Genomic DNA, 20,497 nt, shown 5'->3' with positions numbered 1-20,497 from the left:
GATGTTGCAGGCAGCAGAACGTTCTCCACGGCATCTCCAGACTCTGTCACATCTGTCACGTGCTCAGTGTGAACCTGCTTTCATCTGTGAAGAGCACAGGGCGCCAGTGGCGAATTTGCCAATCTTGGTGTTCTCTGGCAAATGCCAAACGTCCTGCACGGTGTTGGGCTGTAAGCACAACCCCCACCTGTGGACGTCGGGCCCTCATACCACCCTCATGGAGTCTGTTTCTGACCGTTTGAGCAGACACAGCCTGCTGGAGGTCATTTTGCAGGGGTCTTGCAGTGCTCCTCCTGCTCCTCCTTGCACAAAGGTGGAGGTAGCGGTCCTGCTGCTGGGTTGTTGCCCTCCTACGGCCTCCTCCACGTCTCCTGATGTACTGGCCTGTCTCCTGGTAGCGCCTCCATGCTCTGGACACTACGCTGACAGACACAGCAAACCTTCTTGCCACAGCTCGCATTGATGTGCCATCCTGGATGAGCTGCACTACCTGAGCCACTTGTGTGGGTTGTAGACTCCGTCTCATGCTACCACTAGAGTGAAAGCACCGCCAGCATTCAAAAGTGACCAAAACATCAGCCAGGAAGCATAGGAACTGAGAAGTGGTCTGTGGTCCCCACCTGCAGAACCACTACTTTATTGGGGGTGTCTTGCTAATTGCCTATAATTTCCACCTGTTGTCTATTCCATTTGCACAACAGCATGTGAAATTGATTGTCAATCAGTGTTGCTTCCTAAGTGGACAGTTTGATTTCACAGAAGTGTGATTGACTTGGAGTTACATTGTGTTGTTTAAGTGTTCCCTTTATTTTTTTTAGCAGTGTACATTGAGACTAAGCAAGTTGACACATTTTCAGAACTCTGTATGTTTAGTCCATCCCTACGTTCAGATACGAGCACAAACTCATTCAACCTAATATGGTCATGGATGTGTGACATCTTGTTCCTGCTGAGAACGCACTGGGCACAACCACTGTCATAGCCCGAGTCCATACATCTCAAACCATGAATTATACATGAACCTAAAGGCTTGCAGCATGCAGCATCTGCCATTAAATTAACTCATAGACCACATCATAACCCACATCAAGACACCAATGGGAATAGGAGCCCCTACACACACACACACACACACACACACACACACACACACACACACACACACACACACACACACACACACACACACACACACACACACACACACACACACACACACACTCGGCCTGGTAACACACACACACACACAAGGTGAAGTGATCGAACTTAGAGAGCTTTTTAAGATGTTTGCAGCATGTATTTATTTTATTTGACCAGGTTAGTCTCATTTAGATAAAAAATATATATATATATATTTGAAAGCTGAGCATTCATGTCTGTATTTGCACATTCATGTTATCAAAGTCATCATCAGGTTATACCAGACATTAGACAAGGTAGGGCTGGGCGCGCCTTGTCTGAGTTAAATAAATCACTATAGGCTGGTAAAGACATGCAGGCCTTACGTTATGATGAGACGGATCTCGACAACATAGAAAATATGTCTTGGAACATGCATGGGCTACACGGACTGCTAACCTCAAAGACCCAGCAGAAGAGAGGCAATGTCTGAGGTATGTCACTGAATCAGCACACACACAGACCATATCTTTTGAAATCAGAGCTCTTTTAAGTTGACCTCTATGAGGATGACACAAGTGGGTCAGTAACAAATGCCACTCTGGCCTCTTACAACGTGGAAAGGTACTGTATAGCTGACCCTTTTAGAAGCTTGACCGTGACATGCTAAAGGACTTGAGAATAGATCATCAAAATACATCAAAGGTCCAATGCAGCTGTTTTTATCTCAATATCATTGCTGGGCAAAAATTAAGTACCTTACTGTAATGGTTTCCAGTTGAAATGGGCAAAAATAAACAAAAATTGTGAATACGCTCAAGGTGTGGAAAATGCTTAACCCAAAGATAAGGCGAATGACTTCTATATTTAAATGTTCAATGGACAAACAATAGACAGACATAGACACGTTCCTCTGTGAGGTTCGTAGCAATCTGTCCCATTCCAAAGACAAGACACTAAACTGACCAGGTAAATCCAGTTGAAAGCTATGATCCCTTATTGACGTCACTTGATAAATCCACTTCAATCAGTGTAGATGAAGGGGAAGGTGACAGGTTAAAGAAGGATTTTTAAGCATTGATACAATTGAGACATGAATTATGTATGTGTGTCTTTTAAAGGGTGAATGGGCAAGACAAAATATTTAAGTGTCATTGAACGGGGTAGTGTAGAAGGTGCCAGGTGCAACGGTTTGTGTCAAGAACTGCAATGCAGCTGGGTTTTTCACACTCAACAGTTTTCTGTGTGTATGGACCATCACCGAAAGGACTCAACACAATATTATGAAGGTGTTCTTAATGTTTTGTACATTCAGTGTATGCTCATCCTTCTTTCTGTTCTCTCTCCATCTGCCTCCAAGTGCCTGGGCCCTGGTCAAAACATAAGACAACTTGTAAGGCCAGATTGAACCATGGACTAGACGTCTCTATCACTTTAAAGTGCCTATAGCTGATTTACAGCCATCGGCCTTAGCCTGATGAATGTCACTTAAGGCATTAAATGCTGTCTAAATTCTGTTTTATTGTGACCCCTATCCTCAGAGAGGGGTCAACTTCTGGTTTCATAGGTCGCTAGAATTTAGAGCCTATCAGAGGGTGAACATTTGCTGTTATTGGCAGAGAGGTTTGGCACTCTCTTTTTTATTGGTCTATTAACTAATTTACGGCATAGTGATGTCACCGTAATTTCAGGCCGTAATTTCAAACAGCTTTTACACTAAAAGGGCATTATCATCATTTTCACAATTTCAAGGTATTATTCTAGCCTCATAGTGTGGAAATATATAAAACACAGAAAAATCATGTTTTTGACTGCACTCTGCCTTTAAAAGTGACTGTACCAGGATGGAAGCAGAAGGATATAACTGCCCAGCTACTTTACCAGTTGAACAGGTTGAGTGTTGAAGCTTGTGAAACCAATTCTGTTCTGGAGGATTACCTGAGAACCTTACACTGACAAATGGCATACTTTCAAACAGGGTCCCTTTATACACACCACAAAGGTTGAGTGAAATAGGAAGATAGATGTTTGTGTGGGTGCGTGTGTGTGTGTGTGTGTGTGTGTGTGTGTGTGTGTGTGTGTGTGTGTGTGTGTGTGTGTGTGTGTGTGTGTGTGTGTGTGTGTGTGTGTGTGTGTGTGTGTGTGTGTGTGTGTGTGTGCTGTGTGTGTGTTGCTTGGAAGGAGGACAATTTGCGGACTCAACACTTTCAGTGTGTAGCAATCTGGCTATTATTCAGGGGGCAAATTATTGCGCCAATAAAATGCATGGCAGCCAGCCAAGATTTAATTAATTTGATATTTTACAAGCATGTAAGGCTGCAGTGATACAATCAATAAGAGGCACCAAGATCAGTTTTATCAATATATGCTTATTATAGGGAACGTAAGTAAATAAATCAGTGTTTGGATTCTTTTAGTAGCCTACAAATCATCAAACAATTAAATGAAACCTATTACTTACCTAAATATGTATTATAGGCTATGCTGTGCTTAATTGCAGTCATTTTTCAGTGTAAATCAGTGAAGTTTGTAGCCACAACAACATCATCAGACATCAAATGTCAAACCAAATGGACAGTAAAAACAGATAACATAGGATAGCTTGTGCCTGGTAAAATCACTAGCATCATTCTCTTCCGTAGAAATGCGCTACAGTAGCAGCCTCCAACAATGGGGAGAGAGGTATGTAGAATCCCCTCCTCTGATTGGCTCGGAAGGCTCCGTCAATGGTCTTGCGAATTTTTTTCCAAACAAAAATGAGGTATTGATGCGAGAAGTTTTAGTCCGACCAGCCTCTGCGATACTCACAGTCTACACATTTGCACGGATTTAAACTCCTCCTTTGGACTGACTGAACGGGACACCGAACTACGCTGTTCATTGTGTGATACAAAGTAACCGAAAGGAATCGTTTTTGCTACTTTGTAGCAGTGGATATTGACTTTGGTTGTAAATCTAAAACAAATATGACTTCATTCAATAAGGGACCAGCCTACGGGTTATCAGCAGAGGTGAAAAGCAAAGTGAGTAAAGAACTAAAAAGTAAATAATTTGTTTGTTTTTTTATAACGACATTTTGGTTTGTAAATTATTGCCGACCAACTGAACCAACTAAAATGAGCTACAGAGTTGAACATGTGAGTCGTCCTTGTTAATAGTTTGATGCACTGGTATGGCAGATCATCTTTGGTTATGATTAATAGGCTACAAGGGCCATTTTCATATGGGACTGACCCCTATAGAAATTTAGACGAAAAAAAACAAACAAGTTTCACACATTAATTAAAAGTTTACCAACTATTTTTGAAAACAACACTTAAGTAAAAACAATCACTGGAAGTAGCATGAGTGCAAGCCAACTAAGCCCAATGTATTGTTTGTAGCAGTGGGACAGGGAGGAGTTCGCTAGTGATGGTTCGTTCGAATGTTTTTTTATTTTTTTTTTTTTTTTTTTTTTAAACAGTTAACGTCAGGAACCGAATCGCGTCTGTGAAAGAGCCATATATTTGGCTCCCATATTATTACTACTGCTTTTTTTTATCTCCAGATAACGATTAATTGCAGAAAAGTTATAAAAACATTCTCTGAATATTGTAATTTCTCACTGCAGGAACAATAGTAAGGTTAGAGACTTTTTCTGGTCCACACATTTATGCAGTGCGTTGTTTTTTTTTTCTCGTTTTTTTCTTCAGGCCACCTAATAATTTCGTCCGGTAAAGCTGTAGGCTATTTGAACTCCCATGTCAAGATCTGACATAATGCTAGGCAACTTTGTAGGTTTTACATTAGAGATTGGTTATTACTGAACGAATAGCCATTTTAGGAGCCAAATAAACTGCTGTTTTAACTGACCTGAGCCAAATGAGCCAGCTCACTGATAACTGACATCATTAGAGTCTGCAGCATAGGGCCAATGGGTAGGCTATGCCCCCACATTTAAATGTGGCAATGGGGGCTACACTGTAACTGTACAGCTGTCTCAGTCAGTCAGAGATGTTATAACAGGTTATTTAGTGTAACTTGAACAACAAATGCAATGAGGGGTGAATTACCGGGGTCGGGCCCTGGTTTAAAGCCGCAATCCTGAAATTGTGTTTCAGCCAAATGGCAGCCCATATAAATGAGAGAAATGTAACCACCAAATCTAAATTTTTGATGTAAAAGACACCTTTTTTTGTGATTTCACATTTTTGAGAAACTTGCCCCAAACAGCAAGTCACTTCCTCAAATCACTTAGACATGAACTCACTCATAAAAACTGAATCTCTGCTGTATTCTTTGACACTCTCTTTGGTCAATGTATTACAAGTTATGAATCTTACGTAGGCAAAGCATCAAATTATTTGATATTTTAAAAAGAACAATGGTGTAATTTTGCCCCCTTTTTCTCCCCAATTTCATGTTATCCAAGTACGATCTTGTCTCATCGCAGCTACTGCGATGAGACAAGATCGTGTCATGCATCCTCCGAAACATGACCCGCCAAGCTGCGCTTCTTAAAAACCACTCACTTAACCCGGAAGCCAGCCGCACCAAAGGTCGTGTCATGCATCCTCCGAAACATGACCCGCCAAGCTGCGCTTCTTAAAAACCACTCACTTAACCCGGAAGCCAGCTGCACCAATGTGTCAGAGGAAACACTGTTCAACTGACGACCGAGGTCAGCTTGCAGGTGCTCGGCCTGCCACAAAGAGTTGCTAGAATGCGATGAGCCAAGTAAAGTCCCCTCCCGGCCAAACCCTCCACTAACCCAGACCTTTGCCAATTGTGTGCCGCCCTATGGGACTCCCGGTCACGGCCAGTTGTGACACAGCCTGGGATCGAACCCCAGGTCATAGTGACACCGCAACACTGTGATGCAGTGCCTTAGACCGCTGCCCCACTCGGGAGCCGAGCTAGTATCAAGTTTTGTTTTGGCTGGGGTTGTGAAAACTGTAGGCACAGTGATTTCAGGTATCCGATTGGCCACATATCTCCCGGTCTGCCTGGTAGGCGGAGTTTGTCTTTTCAGACATTTAAATGATTCAAAATGGGAGCACTGACTACCCGGTGCACGGGGCTTCTGAATCAAGTGCACCTATCTCCAACAGCTCAAACAAAAAGGAGCGCAAGTCTTTATCATTGGCTTTTCTACAGTAATGTTTGCTCAACTAGGAATGCCTTGAAGATCGACCAGTCGATCATGATCGCCCAGTTGATGACACTGCATTAGACAACAAGGTGGACGAAATTAGGGCACCAGTTGCCTTCCAGAGAGACATCAGAGATTGTAACATTCTCTGTTTCACGGAAACATGGCTTACTCGGAATATGTTGTCAGAGTCGGTACAGCCACCCAGTTTCTTCACACATCGCGCTGACCGAAACAAAGATCTCTCTGGTAAGAAGAAGGGCGGGGGTGTATGCCTTATGATTAACGACTCATGGTGTAATCATAACAACATACAGGAACTCAAGTCCATTTGTTCACCTGACCTAGAATTCATTACAATCAAATACTGACCGCATTATCTACCAAGAGAATTCTCTTCGACTATATTCACAGCCGTGTATATCCCCCCCCCCCCCCCCCCCCAAGCAGATACCTCAACAGGCCCTGAAAGAACTTCACTGAACTCTATGTAAACTGGAAACCATATATCCTGAGGCTGCATTTATTGTAGCTGTGGATTTTTATAAAGCTAATCTGAGAACAAGGCTTCCTAAATCCGATCAGCATATCGAATGCGCGACACGAGCTGGTAGCATTCTGGGCTATTGCAACTCTAACTTCCATAATGCATACAAAGCCCGCCCTCCCTTCGGCAAATCTGACCATGACTCCATTTTGTTTTTCCCAGCTTATAGATAGAAACTAAAACAGGAAACGTCTGTGCTCAGGTCTATCCAACGCTGGTCTGACCAATCGGAATCACGTGGACTGGGATATGTTCCGGATAGCCTCAGGCAACAACATTGACATATACACTGACTTGGTGAGCGTGTTTATTAGCAAGTGCATCGGTGATGTTGTACCCACTGACTATTAAAACCTTCCTTAATCAGAAACCGTGGCTTGATGGCAGCATTCGCGCAAAACTGAACGCACAAACCACCACTTTTAATCATGGCGAAGCGACTGGAAACATGACCGAAAACAAACATTGTAGCTATTCCCTCCGCAAGACAATCAAACAAGCAAAGTGTCAGTATAGAGACAAAGTAGAGTCAATTCAACAGCTCAAAGACATCTGTGGCAGGGTCTACAGTCAATCACGGTTTACAAAAAGAAAACCAGCCCTGTCGCAGACATCAACGTCTTGCTCCCAGACAAATTGAACAACTTCTTTGCTCGCTTTGAGGACAATGCAGTGCCACTGACATTGCCCGCTACCAAAGCCTGTGGGCTTTCCTTCACCATGTCCAACGTGAGTAAAACATTTAAACGTGTTTACCCTCGCAAGGCTGCCGGCCCAGACGGCATCCCTAGCCGCATCTTCAGAGCATGTGCAGACTAGCTGGCTGGTGTGTTTTATGGACATATTCAATCAATCCCTATCCCAGTCAGCTGTGCCCACATGCTTCAAGATGGCCACCATTGTTCCTGTTCCCAAGAAAGCTAAGGTAACTGAACTAAATGATGATTTCCCTGTAGCACTCACTTCTGTCATCATGAAGTGCTTTGAGAGACTAGTCAAGGATCATATCACCTCCACCCTACCTGATACCCTAGACCAACTCCAATTTGCTTACCGCCCCAATAGGTCCACAGATAACACAATCACCATCACACTGCACACTGCCCTATCCCATCTGGACAAGAGGAATACCTATGTAAGAATGCTGTTCATTGACTACAGCTCAGCATTTAACACCATAGTACCCTCCAAACTGGGTCTCGACCCCGCCCTGTGCAACTGGGTCCAGTCCTGGACTTTCTGGCGGGCCACCCCCAGGTGGTGATTGTAGGAAACAACATCTCCACCCCGCTGATTCTCAACACTGGGGTCCCACAAGGGTGTGTTCTCAGCCCTCTCCTGTACTCCCTGTTCACCCATGACTGTGTGGCCATGCACGCCTCCAACTCAATCATCAAGTTTGCAGACGACACTACAGTGGTAGGCTTGATTACCAACAACGACGAGATGGCCTACAGGGAGGAGGTGAGGGCCCTCGGAGTGTGGTGTCAGGAAAATCTCACTCAACATCAACAAAACAAAGGAGATGATCGTGGACTTCAGGAAACAGCAGAGGGAGCATCCCCCCCCATCCACATCGACGGAACAGTAGTGGAGAAGGTGGAAAGTTTTATGTTCCTCGGCGTACACATCACGGACAAACTGAAATGGTCCATCCACACAGACAGCGTGGTGAAGAGGGCGCAACAGCGCCTCTTCAACCTCGAGACTGAAGTTTGACTTATAACCTAAAACACAAACTTTTACAGATGCACAATCGAGAGCATCCTGTCGGGCTGTATCACCGCCTGGTACGGCAACTGCTCCGCCCTCAACCTCAAGGTTCTCCAGAGGGTGGTTCGGTCTGCACAACACATCACCGGGGGCAAACTACCTGCCCTCCAGGACACCTACAGCACCCGATGTCACAGGAAGGCCAAAAAGATCATCAAGGATAACAACCACCCGAGGCATTGCCTGTTCACCCCGCTATCATCCAGAAGGCGAGGTCAGTACAGGTGCATGAAAGCGGGGACCGAGAGACTGAAAAACAGATTCTATCTCAAGGCCATCAGACTGTTAAACAGCCATCACAAACATAGAGTGGCTGCTGCCAACATACAGACTCAAATCTCTGGCCACTTTAATACCTTTATTAAAATGTATCACTAGTCACTTTAAATAATGCCACTTTAATGTCTACATATCCTACATTATTCATCTCATATGTATATACTGTATTCTATACCATCGACTGCATCTTGCCTATGCCGCACGACCATCGCTCATCCATATATTTATATGTGCATATTCTTATTCATCCCTTTACATTTGTGTGTGTGTATAAGGTAGTCGTTGTGAATTTGTTAGATTTCTTGTTAAATATTACTGCACTGTCGGAACTAGAAGCACAAGCATTTCGCTACACTCGCATTAACATCTGCTAACCATGTGTATGTGACCAATAAATTTGATTTGATGTCCCACTGGTTTATAACACATTGGCCTAGGCTACCGAAGTTGTCCCTCTGTAGGAAATGACTGAATCATGACATCGTCCATCAGCCTATCCATCGGAAACAGGACAGTCAAGGCCGAAGGAGCATAGCCTACTCAGGCCCGTGTGTAATGTTTATGTGAAACTGTGTCTCGTGTACAGTTTCTATCTGCCCTGTCTCGGTTTGAATTGATAGCAGTGGTGCCAGAAGCCAGCCAAGGTTTCTCTCTCTCCTGATAAAAGATAAGCAGGCTGTCATAGCCTATTGTTGGCCAATGATGTGAAAATCCAGTTAGAGAGGGATGATAATGGATATTTTTAAACAAACCTTGAGGAGAAATTGACCAGGAGCACAAAAACTTGTGAACAACACAGTGGAATCTAGGCTACTGTATTTAAGTGTGTTGCAGAACGATGAGATCATCAACAAACATACACAGTGGTGTTAGTGTAGCCTACACAGTCCATTTATACATAGCCTTGCACTGGCTGGCTTTCAAGTAACAGATTTCTATGTCAACTTTTGGCACAGTAAGTCAGGAATTTGTCAAACACTCCAGCAGATTGTAAATTTATCAAGCTCTGATTAAATACAGACTGCAGAAACTGGAGAAAACTATACATGCAATCACCCGTATTGTACGGGCTTCTTTGGAAGTCACATGTCAGAGATGCTTAGAATTCCTCAATGATCCCTCTCTATTACCAACATCCCCTAGTCTCACATTGCCACACTTCCTGAACGTGAGAAACTGGAACCTGGAAACTGGCAACAAACAACCCAATCTGAAAGATCTCTAATTCACTGAGCTTTAGTGTCTCTCTCGCTCTCCTATTGGACTATGATTTTTGTCATTTTGAGAGGTCTCTCTCTGCCTGAAGATGGGCTATTACGAGTGTAAGTTCATTAAGCTGTGGTTCCAAGCAGAGTTAAAATCCTGTGCCTCAAACCATCTGTTTCTCATGCCTTAATGAGACCAGACCACCTCATTCCTTAATTAGCACAGTTTCTGTTGTCTCTCTGTTGTGGTCCATCTGATCCATAAAGTGGTTCAAGACAGGCTACAGTTTTAGGCTACTGCGTCATGTCTCCTAGCTGTACCTACTGCTTAAGTGCCCCTGTTTATGTTTGTACTTTCATTCACATTGTGGTGGTATGAAAAGCTTTCAGGTGAGGTAATCTCTTGAACCTTGACAGGATCAGATGGGCGATACTAGTACAGCCAAACGCTGGCTCAGCCGGGAAAATATTAAAATGATGTTCGCTCTCGTTCTTCTAATGCGTGTGTGCGTTCTGATATTTTCCAGGGTGGCTGTCAACACGCATGCTTTATTTGAGGGTTAATTGTGATAAATATTCAGTGCATTCTGAAAGGGGGGAAATGGAAAGCAGCTTAGTTTCCAATGTAAATGCTTGCTAATGTCGAAAGATGAGCAGCAACTGTCATTCAACTACACACACACGCACTTTAAATTAAGGATACAGGTTGTCCTTTCTCGCTTGAATTATTTTAGACAAAAAGAAAAAGCTAAAGCTGAATGTTTGGAACAGTCCGTGTGTTCCAAAGTTACTTTCTTCAGCCCATATTGTTTAGAAAGTCAAACCACCATGTTAGTTATTTGTAATCAAACAAGCCAGCAGTGCTTTCCAAGGGGTCACCGCCACTCAGGTTGAAGTGTTGACCAAATGTTTGACTGACTGACTAACTGGTGTTTTTTTTGGCTGGGACTTCTCAAGTGTTTGTAAAATAGAGCAGGAATTCCCTCTGGAGCCTGGGAGCACATGAACTCACATCTGTTATATCTTCCCTACAGCAGTTGGAGGGTCGTGAACTTAGAGTTTGACTGCTCTTGTTAGGGTAGAGCTTTAGCTGAATCCGGTGCTGTGTGAAAGAGGGAGTCGTGTTAATGAGGTCAGAAGACATTGGGTTGCCACCAAGTAGCCTATAGCCCTCCTGAGAATTTCATGTTGAGTTTGTTTTCATTTCAGCCCGACGGTTTCAGAAGTAAAGATTTCCATACAGAAAAAAACAACATAATGTTCCGTTTGTTTCTCACCCAAAGGGTTTCAGTAGTAAATATGATATTTTCTCCAGCCGGGTCTGATAGGAGATCACATTTATCTGATTACTCACTAATACATGCTTGCTAAAATAGTTGATCGTAGATAGTGGGGCTGCAAAGCCTCGCCATTCATGTAGGTCTGAATCTGCCTTGTTTGTTTTTCCCCTCCATTGAAGTCTTTGGGTGGGCGAGTTGTTGGTTCCTTAAGCAAACAGAGAATTTGGTTATATATCTCTGCTGAATCTTTGGCAGGAAAGAGATTGCAGACGTGCAGTCTTGGAACCACAAGACACACAACAATGCAAGCTCTGTCCAGCTCCTCTGCTCTCCTCTACCTCAATGTGTGTTTTCTCTAGTGGCCCTGGAGCAGGCAGGGAGCCCTGGATAGGAGCCAGGTGTTGGCTGAATGAGGCCCAACTCAGGCTTCCCTGGCTAGGGAGAGGAATTAGGAGAACAGGGCAGTCTGGCTGGTGGTGGTCTTAATACACCATAATCATGTTCTGTAGGGCACAACATAGAAAAACACTTTGAAACAGTACATGAAAAATTTGTCTAGGTAGTCCTTCTCAAAAGTCCAGGTAGTCCCTCCATGTTTGTCTGTTTTCTATGCTTTGGTGCCAAATGAACATGACCCAGATATGTGGTGGAGGACTGGTTATTGTGGGGTTGTCTTACCCCCCCCCCCCCCCCCCCCCCCGTCCTTTTTTAATAGTAAAACACAATACCATTACTACCAATGTGGGGGGAGCGCTGCAGGGACAAGTGTTGGGGGATGGAGTGTTCCCCTGCTATTTGCTGACAGGAGACAATTCCCTCCCTGCAATGGTTCAGGCTGGATTTTCTTTTCACAGTGAGACTGATTCCTAAATTCTTTGTTTTGTCTCGTTAACCCCTGAGATGCTGTTTTGGGGTGAACAGAAACTGAGCCCTTTTCCTGAAACCATTGTTCAGCTTTTTTTAAACTTTCACATCCCCAAGATCGATACTGGGTGTTTCACCAACCTTGACATGTTCAACTTTGATGAAGGCTAATGTTAGCTAGTGCACCTATTTTGTTTGTGATAACACTATTGTCTGTAACAACATGTGAAAGACTTAATGGACGATTGTTGACTCTGTTGGACTTTTTGTTATTGTTGGTTTCTTGCTTAATTAACATCAGAGGCTCTTTCCACGTCTCAAGTTTGGTTTTATTAAGGCTCAAGTTAGGATTTGGCCTAGTGCAGTGATTGGTTTTATTAAGGCTCCAAACCATATGTAAACATTTCTAGTTCACTACACATTTTATTGCACGGCCAATCACTTCACATTATGTGGTCTACTGAGAGTTTTCAGAGCTAACGGATAGTGGTTAAATATGAATGAATACCAGCTGGACTGTTTGTTCAATACTTGGTCATGTGTGTGATTGAACAAATAATTAATCAAGTGGGGGTCATTCTGGTCATAGAATCTGTCCAGTTCCCTGTTAGAGATGCCCTCAATTCTATAAGATATTGTATAAATGGGACCGATAACTTGATTTGTAAGGAACTTCATGACTATATAATTCCCTTTGACTAGAAATTGTTTCAAAGAGAAACAATACCAGACTGGATGATACACGTTATTGATTTAAACAACAATTGCCTCGAAACAGTGGTGTATCTTAGCCAAAATTGAATTGATCGTGTTGGACTTCTGGGGCATTTTGTCCCTTTAAACTTTCTTCTCCGTCCAGATGTTTTCTAGGTTCTGCAACGTCATCAGGAAATGCTTTGGGCTACAGTGTTGGATTGTGGAAGACGGGCTTGTCTGGGGTTCAATTCCAGTGGGGTTTAGCCCATGTAGCTTTCCAGATTTCTTCTCAGAAGCTTTCCTTTTATCGACTCCAAGACATAAGAGAACTGGGGGGAGTTGGCAGTGTTCCTAGAGAAGTACTGCTGTGCTGGGAGAGAAGTGAAGAAAGAGAAATCTCTCCTCTCTAATCCTCCCTGATTTCTCTCTGAGGGCTCTGTGTGTTCTCGGGTGATGGTTTGGCTTCCAGCTGCTGTCAGTCAGTGGCACAAAAAGCCTCTGATGAATTTTTGTAAATGACAGTGTGCTGTCAAGCTGTTCAGAAGGGATGGACAAGTTCCTCTATAACCCTTCCACTCCATCCCAGTCCTCTCATTGAGTCATGTCTTGCAACTAGAACACCACTTTGGCCCTTTTACAAGATGGAGGGATGTTTGAAGATTTGCCTTTGACTGTTATTATGTGAGAACAGGGCCTCGTTTCTCTCTCTCTCTCTCTCTCTCTCTCTCTCTCACACACACACACACGTACACCGCTTCAGAGAGGGCATGTCTTTCTGGTGACGGCCTTCACATTCCAGCTGACAGGATTTAGTGTGTGTGTGGGGGGGGGGGGGGTGGTGATTAACTGCAGTTAAACGAAAACAAGCCTTTCTCTGCCGAATAGGGGGGAAGAAGTTGGCTACAAGTTTATGGGTTTCAAGCTTTCGTCTCACATAGTAGTGCTAAAAGGCTGTCATAACCCCATTGGCTTTATTAGCTTTCAATATGCCTGGTTTACATTGCTACATAGCCTACATATAGCATCCCTCTTGAAGCCCAGCATTAACATGTGGTGCTAAAGAGCTAATATCAGCACACTGCGAATAAGCTACAGTTGTAGAGTAAAGGTGAACCAAAGAATGGACTATAATGAAAGGGAGAGGAGTGGAATGGAGGCAAGATGCTTTGTCTCCTGTGGTCTTCCTCTTTGACTAGATTATAGAGATGAGTTTGTTTGTTTAACTGACTCCGTGTGAACTGTGAGATGCACTTGTGAAAAGCCCATGTTTATAGGACATAGGCCAATGTTTTTGTTTACAATGGAATATGAACTAATGGGTGACTGTAGCTGCAAAGCACAGTTAAATATACTCTGTTGTTTGACATTTGTAGAAAGGACCTGGAAAAGTTCCATGGCATTGTTCAATTCAATTGTGGGTAACTGACAGTACAGTACTTAGTCATTTACAGTAGATTACAACACATTCAATGTAGGCCTACCATTTTTAGCAGATCCAGTGAATCTGTTTACATTTAATGACTTTTGGCTTCCGCATGTGTTCTGTAGTGTGCGTTTGGCAATTGAAACCTTGAGCATGGTAAATGCTCCAGAGAGCCAGCGGGGGAGGTTTCCAAGCCCTTGACTTCTCATGTTGTGTTTGTGTGTGTATTGGAGAGGAAGCAGTGGGAGAAGAAGAGGAGCATGCCATTGTAATTGGCTTCACATTCACACACACACACACACACACACTTCCTCTGATGGCTACTGTCCATGCCATGATGCCCATAGCATCACTTCCTCTCTGAGATGTGTCCTGGTGCACATTAGCTACCCAGCATTTTAGTGCGCTGACCCTGGGAGAACGGACTGTCCCTAACATACAAGACCACAATAAATAGATTATTGTCATTTATTTTCCTGGCAATAGACCAGGATTAATGTGCTCTAGAAAAAACTACATCGGACCACACTAAGGGCCTTAAGTGACTTCATTTGGGCTGGTGTCTTTCAGTCTCAAAAATATATTCTCTTTTAGTTCTCAGAAAACCGGGGTTGCATCATGGGCTCCCTTATGAACAACAGGTGAATTTGTGTATATATTTTTTTCTCACACTGGCTTTGAAGCCGACGTGGGAATCTGAAAGCATTTCTGACGTAACGTTGGGACTCACTAGAAGGGTTGATGTCCTTACTGTTTGTTTGGACCCAATAAGGTTCTAACAACAATCTATATTACATGAATCACTTAGCTAAATCACTTTGCTCCTGAGTGGCGCAGCGGTCTAAGGCACTGCATCTCAGTGCTCGCGGTGTCACTACAGACCCTAGTTCAATTCCAGGCTGTCTCACAACCGGCTGTGATTGGGAGTCCCATAGGGCGGCGCACAATTGGCCCAGCGTTTTCTGGGTTAGGCCGTCATTGTAAATAAGAATTTGTTCTTAAAACCTCCTTAAGGATCGGAACTTTTTTTTTTTTTTTTTTCAATTTTCGCCTAAAATAACATACCCAAATCTAACTGCCTGTAGCTCAGGACCTGAAGCAAGGATATGCATGATACCATTTGAAAGGAAACACTTTGACGTTTGTGGAAATGTGAAATGAATGTAGGAGATCATAACACATTTGATCTGGTAAAAGATAATACAAAGGAACAAAAAAGTGCATGTTTTTTTCATCTTTGAAATGCAAGCGAAAGGTCACAATGTACTAGTCCAGGTTAGGCGCAATTTCGATTTTGGCCACTAGATGGCAGCAGTGTGCAGAGACTGATAAAATGAACCATTGCGTTTCTGTTCAAAATGTTGTATCAAGACTGCCCAAATGTGCCTAATTTGGTTTATTAATAAATGTTCAATTTCATAACTGTACACGCTCCTCAAACAATGTAATGGTATTCTTGCACTGTAGTAGCTACTGTAAATTGGAGAGTGCAGTTAAATTCTTGTTAATCTAAGCTTTCAGCCCATATCAGATATGTCTGTCCTGGGAAATGTTCTTGTTATTTACAACCTCATGCTAATCACATTAGCCTACATTAGCTCAACCATTCCGTGTGGGGGGACACCGATCCCGTAGAGGTTAACTGACTTGCCTCATTAAATAAATAAAAATAATAAACGTCTGGTTGGCACAACATTTTAAAGCCAAACGTCTGGGCTTTTATGCTATTCCAGACAGAAGGTCAACATTTGAGCTTTAAGCCCCCCCCCTCCCCCCCCCAGTCACAGCCTGTTGATTTACCCCACAGCTCAGTACTTACTCTGCTGAAATGACACCCTATTCTTTTTATAGTGCACTACTTTTCACCAGGGCTCTAGTCAAAAGTAGTGCACTAAATAGGGAATTGTGTGCCATTTGGGGCACACCTGTAAAAGCCCAGCTTGCTAACAACTTCTTACAATCTTCTCGATGGGGAAAACTTTTTGGTTTTTATTACATTGTCAAAGGACATTATGAAACACGCCATGCAAACCTGTAGCTTGATCAGTGATACAGACTTGAACATAGAAGATGTTTGTCTAGGTTCTGAGATAACTTTTACTAAGCCACTGTGCTTTCACCTTCTCAGATCGCAGGCAAATATGACATGCAAAAGGAGGAGGAGCTTCGGTTCTGGATCGAGGAGGTGACGGCGATGGCCATTGGCGAGAACTTCCAGAAGGGCCTAAAGGATGGAGTCATCCTGGGAGAGTAAGTGTCTGTTTACTGCAGAGCTGTCGGTGACAGAGAGTTGACATTGGTGTGTGAGTGTGTGTGTGGCGCCCTCCACACTATGCTGTGATCTAAAGCTAATGTTTGCCGAGTGGAGACTGATTAGGATTTTACATATGAGTAATCAATCACACTCCAGTCACTATCCAAAGATTGATGTGGTGATTTGCATTTTGTCTGTTTTATATTACAGTTGAATACTGCAGATATTGTCCTCAGCATATTTCCTCCAAGAATTATATCTATATTTTTTTTACATTGAACTTGAACACTTTAAACTGAATGTGTGTGTAAGATGCATAAACATTTCGCTACACCCGCAATAACATCTGCAAAATATGTACGCGATCAATCAGATTTGATTTCATAGACTGACCTTCTCTCTTTCTTAGGTTGATAAACAAACTGCAACCTGGCTCGATAAAGAAAATTAACCACTCACAACTGAACTGGCACAAGGTAGGCTAACCTAAACCTCAATGTATGGAGTTTAGAGTACACAATCTCCCGTAATAATATGAACACTTAAAAAAAAAAAGCACAAAGACAAAAGAGTGGCTGTTCAGCTCATTAATACCGTTTTAAGACCTGTAAGCCATATGTCGTGCATGGAGAATAAGTGGACTCCTTCATTAAGCCTTCAGCTCTCTCTCCTCACTCTGGCTCTTTCACACACACACACACACACACACACACACACACACACACACACACACACACACACACACACACACACACACACCTTCTTTATGGAGTTATTACTTCCTGATGTTCATACTAAAGCCCCCCCCAATCGCTGCTATGCCCATCAGGAGGATGTAATGTCACAGAACATTCTGATAGAAATGTAGCATGTAGAAAATATACTATTGTCTTGTCAGCAATAATAGGGAATCGTGCCAGCTCTATTCAATCTATTTCTATCTGTAACCTGTGTTATGTTCCCCCAGCTGGAGAACCTTGGCAACTTCATCAAAGCCATCCTGGCCTACGGCATGAAGCCCAATGACATCTTCGAGGCCAACGACCTGTTTGAGAACGGCAACATGACCCAAGTCCAGAGCACATTGCTCTCCCTTGCTAGCATAGTAAGTGTGATACCCAGGGGGGAGAAAGACTTCCTTAATTATGAATATTATTTAGATGTTTTAAAACATACAAGACATGTTATGGTACAGTTAGTGTCTCCTGGGAGAAAGACTTTGACACCTACTGTAAAGTGTTACCAAGACATTCTGATAGGGTTCCTTCTCTCCAAGGGACTTGTAGCATCAATATATTTCCACATTCTTATCTTCTTCCACAGGCAAAGACCAAAGGCATGCACACATCGTGTGACATTGGTGTGAAATACGCAGACAAACAGACACGCCATTTTGATGACGATAAGATCAAGGCTGGACAATGTGTCATCGGACTGCAGGTAAGACATGATGATGCTTAAACAGCCACAGGTTGTTGGGCTCTGTTACTGGATGTGACTATATAATAAAAAATAAAAAATGTGTTCATTATTATACCTTTTCAATATCTCGCCAATGGAAATCATCCTGATTTAATTAACGATTTTGTATGTAGCTTATTTATCTGATTCTTCAATCGCTGGTAATAGATGTGGGGCGGCAGGTAGCCTAGCGGTTAAGAGCATTGGGCCAGTAACCTGGTTCTAATCCCCAAACGAACTAGGTGAAGTCGCCCTGGATAAGAGTGTGTGCTAAGTGCTAAATGACTAAAATGTAAGTGTAATACGTCTATTCAGCTATGTTCCTGTGTATTTTAGATGGGGACCAACAAGTGTGCGAGCCAGGCTGGTATGACAGCATATGGGACCAGAAGACATCTTTACGACCCAAGGTCCCAGACAGACAAGCCTTATGACCAGACCACCATCAGTCTGCAGATGGGTACCAACAAAGGAGCCAGCCAGGTATAATCAATTATGTATATTAACACTGTGAATGTCTATGGGTAGAACGAACACTGATGCATTTACAGGGCTCCACTTCCCCTGTTGAAACCTCGATGCAACCTATGTAATGGAAGGAACTAGCTAGCAAGTGCTACTTTCAAGAGAGCCAAGGGAATGTAACAGAGAGCAATGGGATCTAGTGTACAATATGATGGAGACTTCACATGGCTTTTCATTGCACATCGTCATAATCACATGGTTGATGATACATGATATGTATGTTTGTCTTGAAGACAATCCAAGTCAATAACTGTTTTCCTGGAAAGCTCCTAAAGTGTACCCCCTCCCTGGCCCTCTCTCCCTCTCCTCTTCCCCCCCCCAGGCCGGTATGTCCTGCCCGGGAACGCGTCGGGACATCTTCGACAATAAGCAGGTGCATCCAGTGGACAACTCCACCATCTCCCTGCAGATGGGCACCAACAAGGTGGCGTCCCAGAAAGGCATGAGTGCGTACGGCCTGGGACGCCAGGTGTACGACCCCAAGTACTGCGGCTCACCCACCGAGCCAGTCATACATACCAACGGGAGCCAAGGCACGGGCACCAACTGCTCTGAGATCAGCGACAGTGACTATCAGGCAGAGGAATTCCTCCAGGAGGGAGAGGGGGAGGAGTACCCAGTGGCTTATCAGGAAGAGGACAACTACAGCGACGTGGCCCACTACAACAACATCGACCAGGGAATCGACTATTAGGGCTGTCCGGGGCCATCCGGCACTAGCCTGGTCCCAGATTAGTTTGTGCTGTCTTGCCAAAGACCATAGGAGTTGGCAAGACCGCACAAACAGATCTGGGACCAGGTTAATCCGGCACCACCTTAACACCACAACGACCGCTAGACGGAGCAGTATTAAACCAGTGTATTTTATCGATGACAAACAGAGCAAGTCTTTTGCTATCCTCGCTAATCTTTGACATTTTTTTTTATTGAAGCATAAGAGATAAATATTGTCTTGAGCGCGTTCCTTCTCCACCTCCTCCCCAACTCTCCTTCCATTTGAGCAGTAGTGTTCATGCTGTTGTAGTTAAAGCATAAAGTGCTGAGATACAGTGTTGGAGATGCTATATTTTTATACTATTACATTATGAAGTATGGGACACTGAAGTAAAGATTAATTTAGCCAACTTTGTAGCATTTGCAACCATTCCACTTTTTTTTATCCCATAGACTTCTTTTACTGATCATATCATCCTTTTTAAAGGAATTAATTCACCGACTGCTTTGCTTTCTGCCAACCTAAAAGGACCAATTATTACCTTTTTTATATCAATACAATTGAGTGAGCCTCAGAGTAACCAGTGTCCATCTCATTTGGTAGGTTTCAATACAAGTCACTGCACCATTTCTTTTCCTAAAATCGCGCAGAGTAATTTCTAATGGCTATTCCATTAGACCAGATGCATACAGTAGGGCTAGTCTTATTGTGCCATGCCATGTCTCATGTTCTTATAGCCACCCTCCATTCCCACTGTATTTATTGCCATGTCTCTCATTATAAACTAGTGTGGTGTCTGAAAAGGCACCCTATTCCCTATATAGTGCACTACTTTTAGCCAGGGCTCTGGTCTAAAGTAGTGCACTATATAGGGTTGTATTTCAGACGCAGCCTGTCCTCTGTTATGTAATTATATAAAAAGAAAATAAAGCAAAAATGTATGTTCCAAATAAAGCCTATTCCTTGGTTCTCCAAGCTTTCATAGTCCATTGTCAACTTTATTTGCACTGTCTTCCAATCTTTTATCAAATTTCCTCTATATAAATTGGTAATGTAATTTAACCAGAATTAAATGACATGCCTGAAGCAGGAAGAATTTTTCCACATTGTGATTCTGATTGGCATTTGCCCTTTAATACTAACTGGTTTGCAGGACTTTTGATTTCATTAGGAGGGCACGCTAGTCTTGTACATTTTATGACGACGAATTGGAACGTCAGTGAGC

At 43.2% G+C, this 20,497-nt stretch overlaps 1 protein-coding gene across 2 annotated transcripts; it reads left to right on the top strand.

The window, feature by feature from the left end:
- Nucleotides 1–3,890: 3,890 nt before the first annotated feature.
- On the top strand, nt 3,891–20,247 carry LOC106578491 (calponin-3). 2 transcript variants are annotated; one of them, XM_014157349.3, is made up of 7 exons: nt 3,891–4,142; nt 16,446–16,567; nt 16,981–17,047; nt 17,539–17,676; nt 17,895–18,011; nt 18,369–18,515; nt 18,880–20,247. In XM_014157349.3, the coding sequence occupies exons 1-7, from the start codon at nt 4,086–4,088 to the stop codon at nt 19,249–19,251; spliced, it is 1,020 nt and encodes a 339-aa protein (XP_014012824.1). In that variant the 5' UTR covers nt 3,891–4,085; the 3' UTR covers nt 19,252–20,247. The 2 variants fall into 2 exon arrangements, with proteins under 2 accessions (XP_014012824.1, XP_045558067.1); XM_045702111.2 differs by having other exon boundaries at nt 4,023–4,161; nt 18,880–19,531.
- The last annotated feature ends 250 nt before the right edge of the window (nt 20,248–20,497 follow it).

Source organism: Salmo salar, chromosome 19 (assembly GCF_965601325.2).
Source record: "Salmo salar chromosome 19, fSalSal1, whole genome shotgun sequence".
Taxonomy (NCBI): Eukaryota; Metazoa; Chordata; class Actinopteri; order Salmoniformes; family Salmonidae; genus Salmo; species Salmo salar.
The sequence above is the reverse complement of the archived record's forward strand: the minus strand, read 5'-3'. Positions and strand labels throughout refer to the sequence as shown.

Excerpts from the sequence above, each read along its gene's own strand:
- LOC106578491 (XM_014157349.3), top strand. The coding sequence starts at position 4,086 with ATGACTTCATTCAATAAGGGACCAGCCTACGGGTTATCAGCAGAGGTG. Across the intron at positions 17,677-17,894 it reads TGCTCTCCCTTGCTAGCATA|GCAAAGACCAAAGGCATGCA; the intron begins GTAAGTGTGATA and ends CTTCTTCCACAG. Across the intron at positions 18,012-18,368 it reads AATGTGTCATCGGACTGCAG|ATGGGGACCAACAAGTGTGC; the intron begins GTAAGACATGAT and ends TGTGTATTTTAG.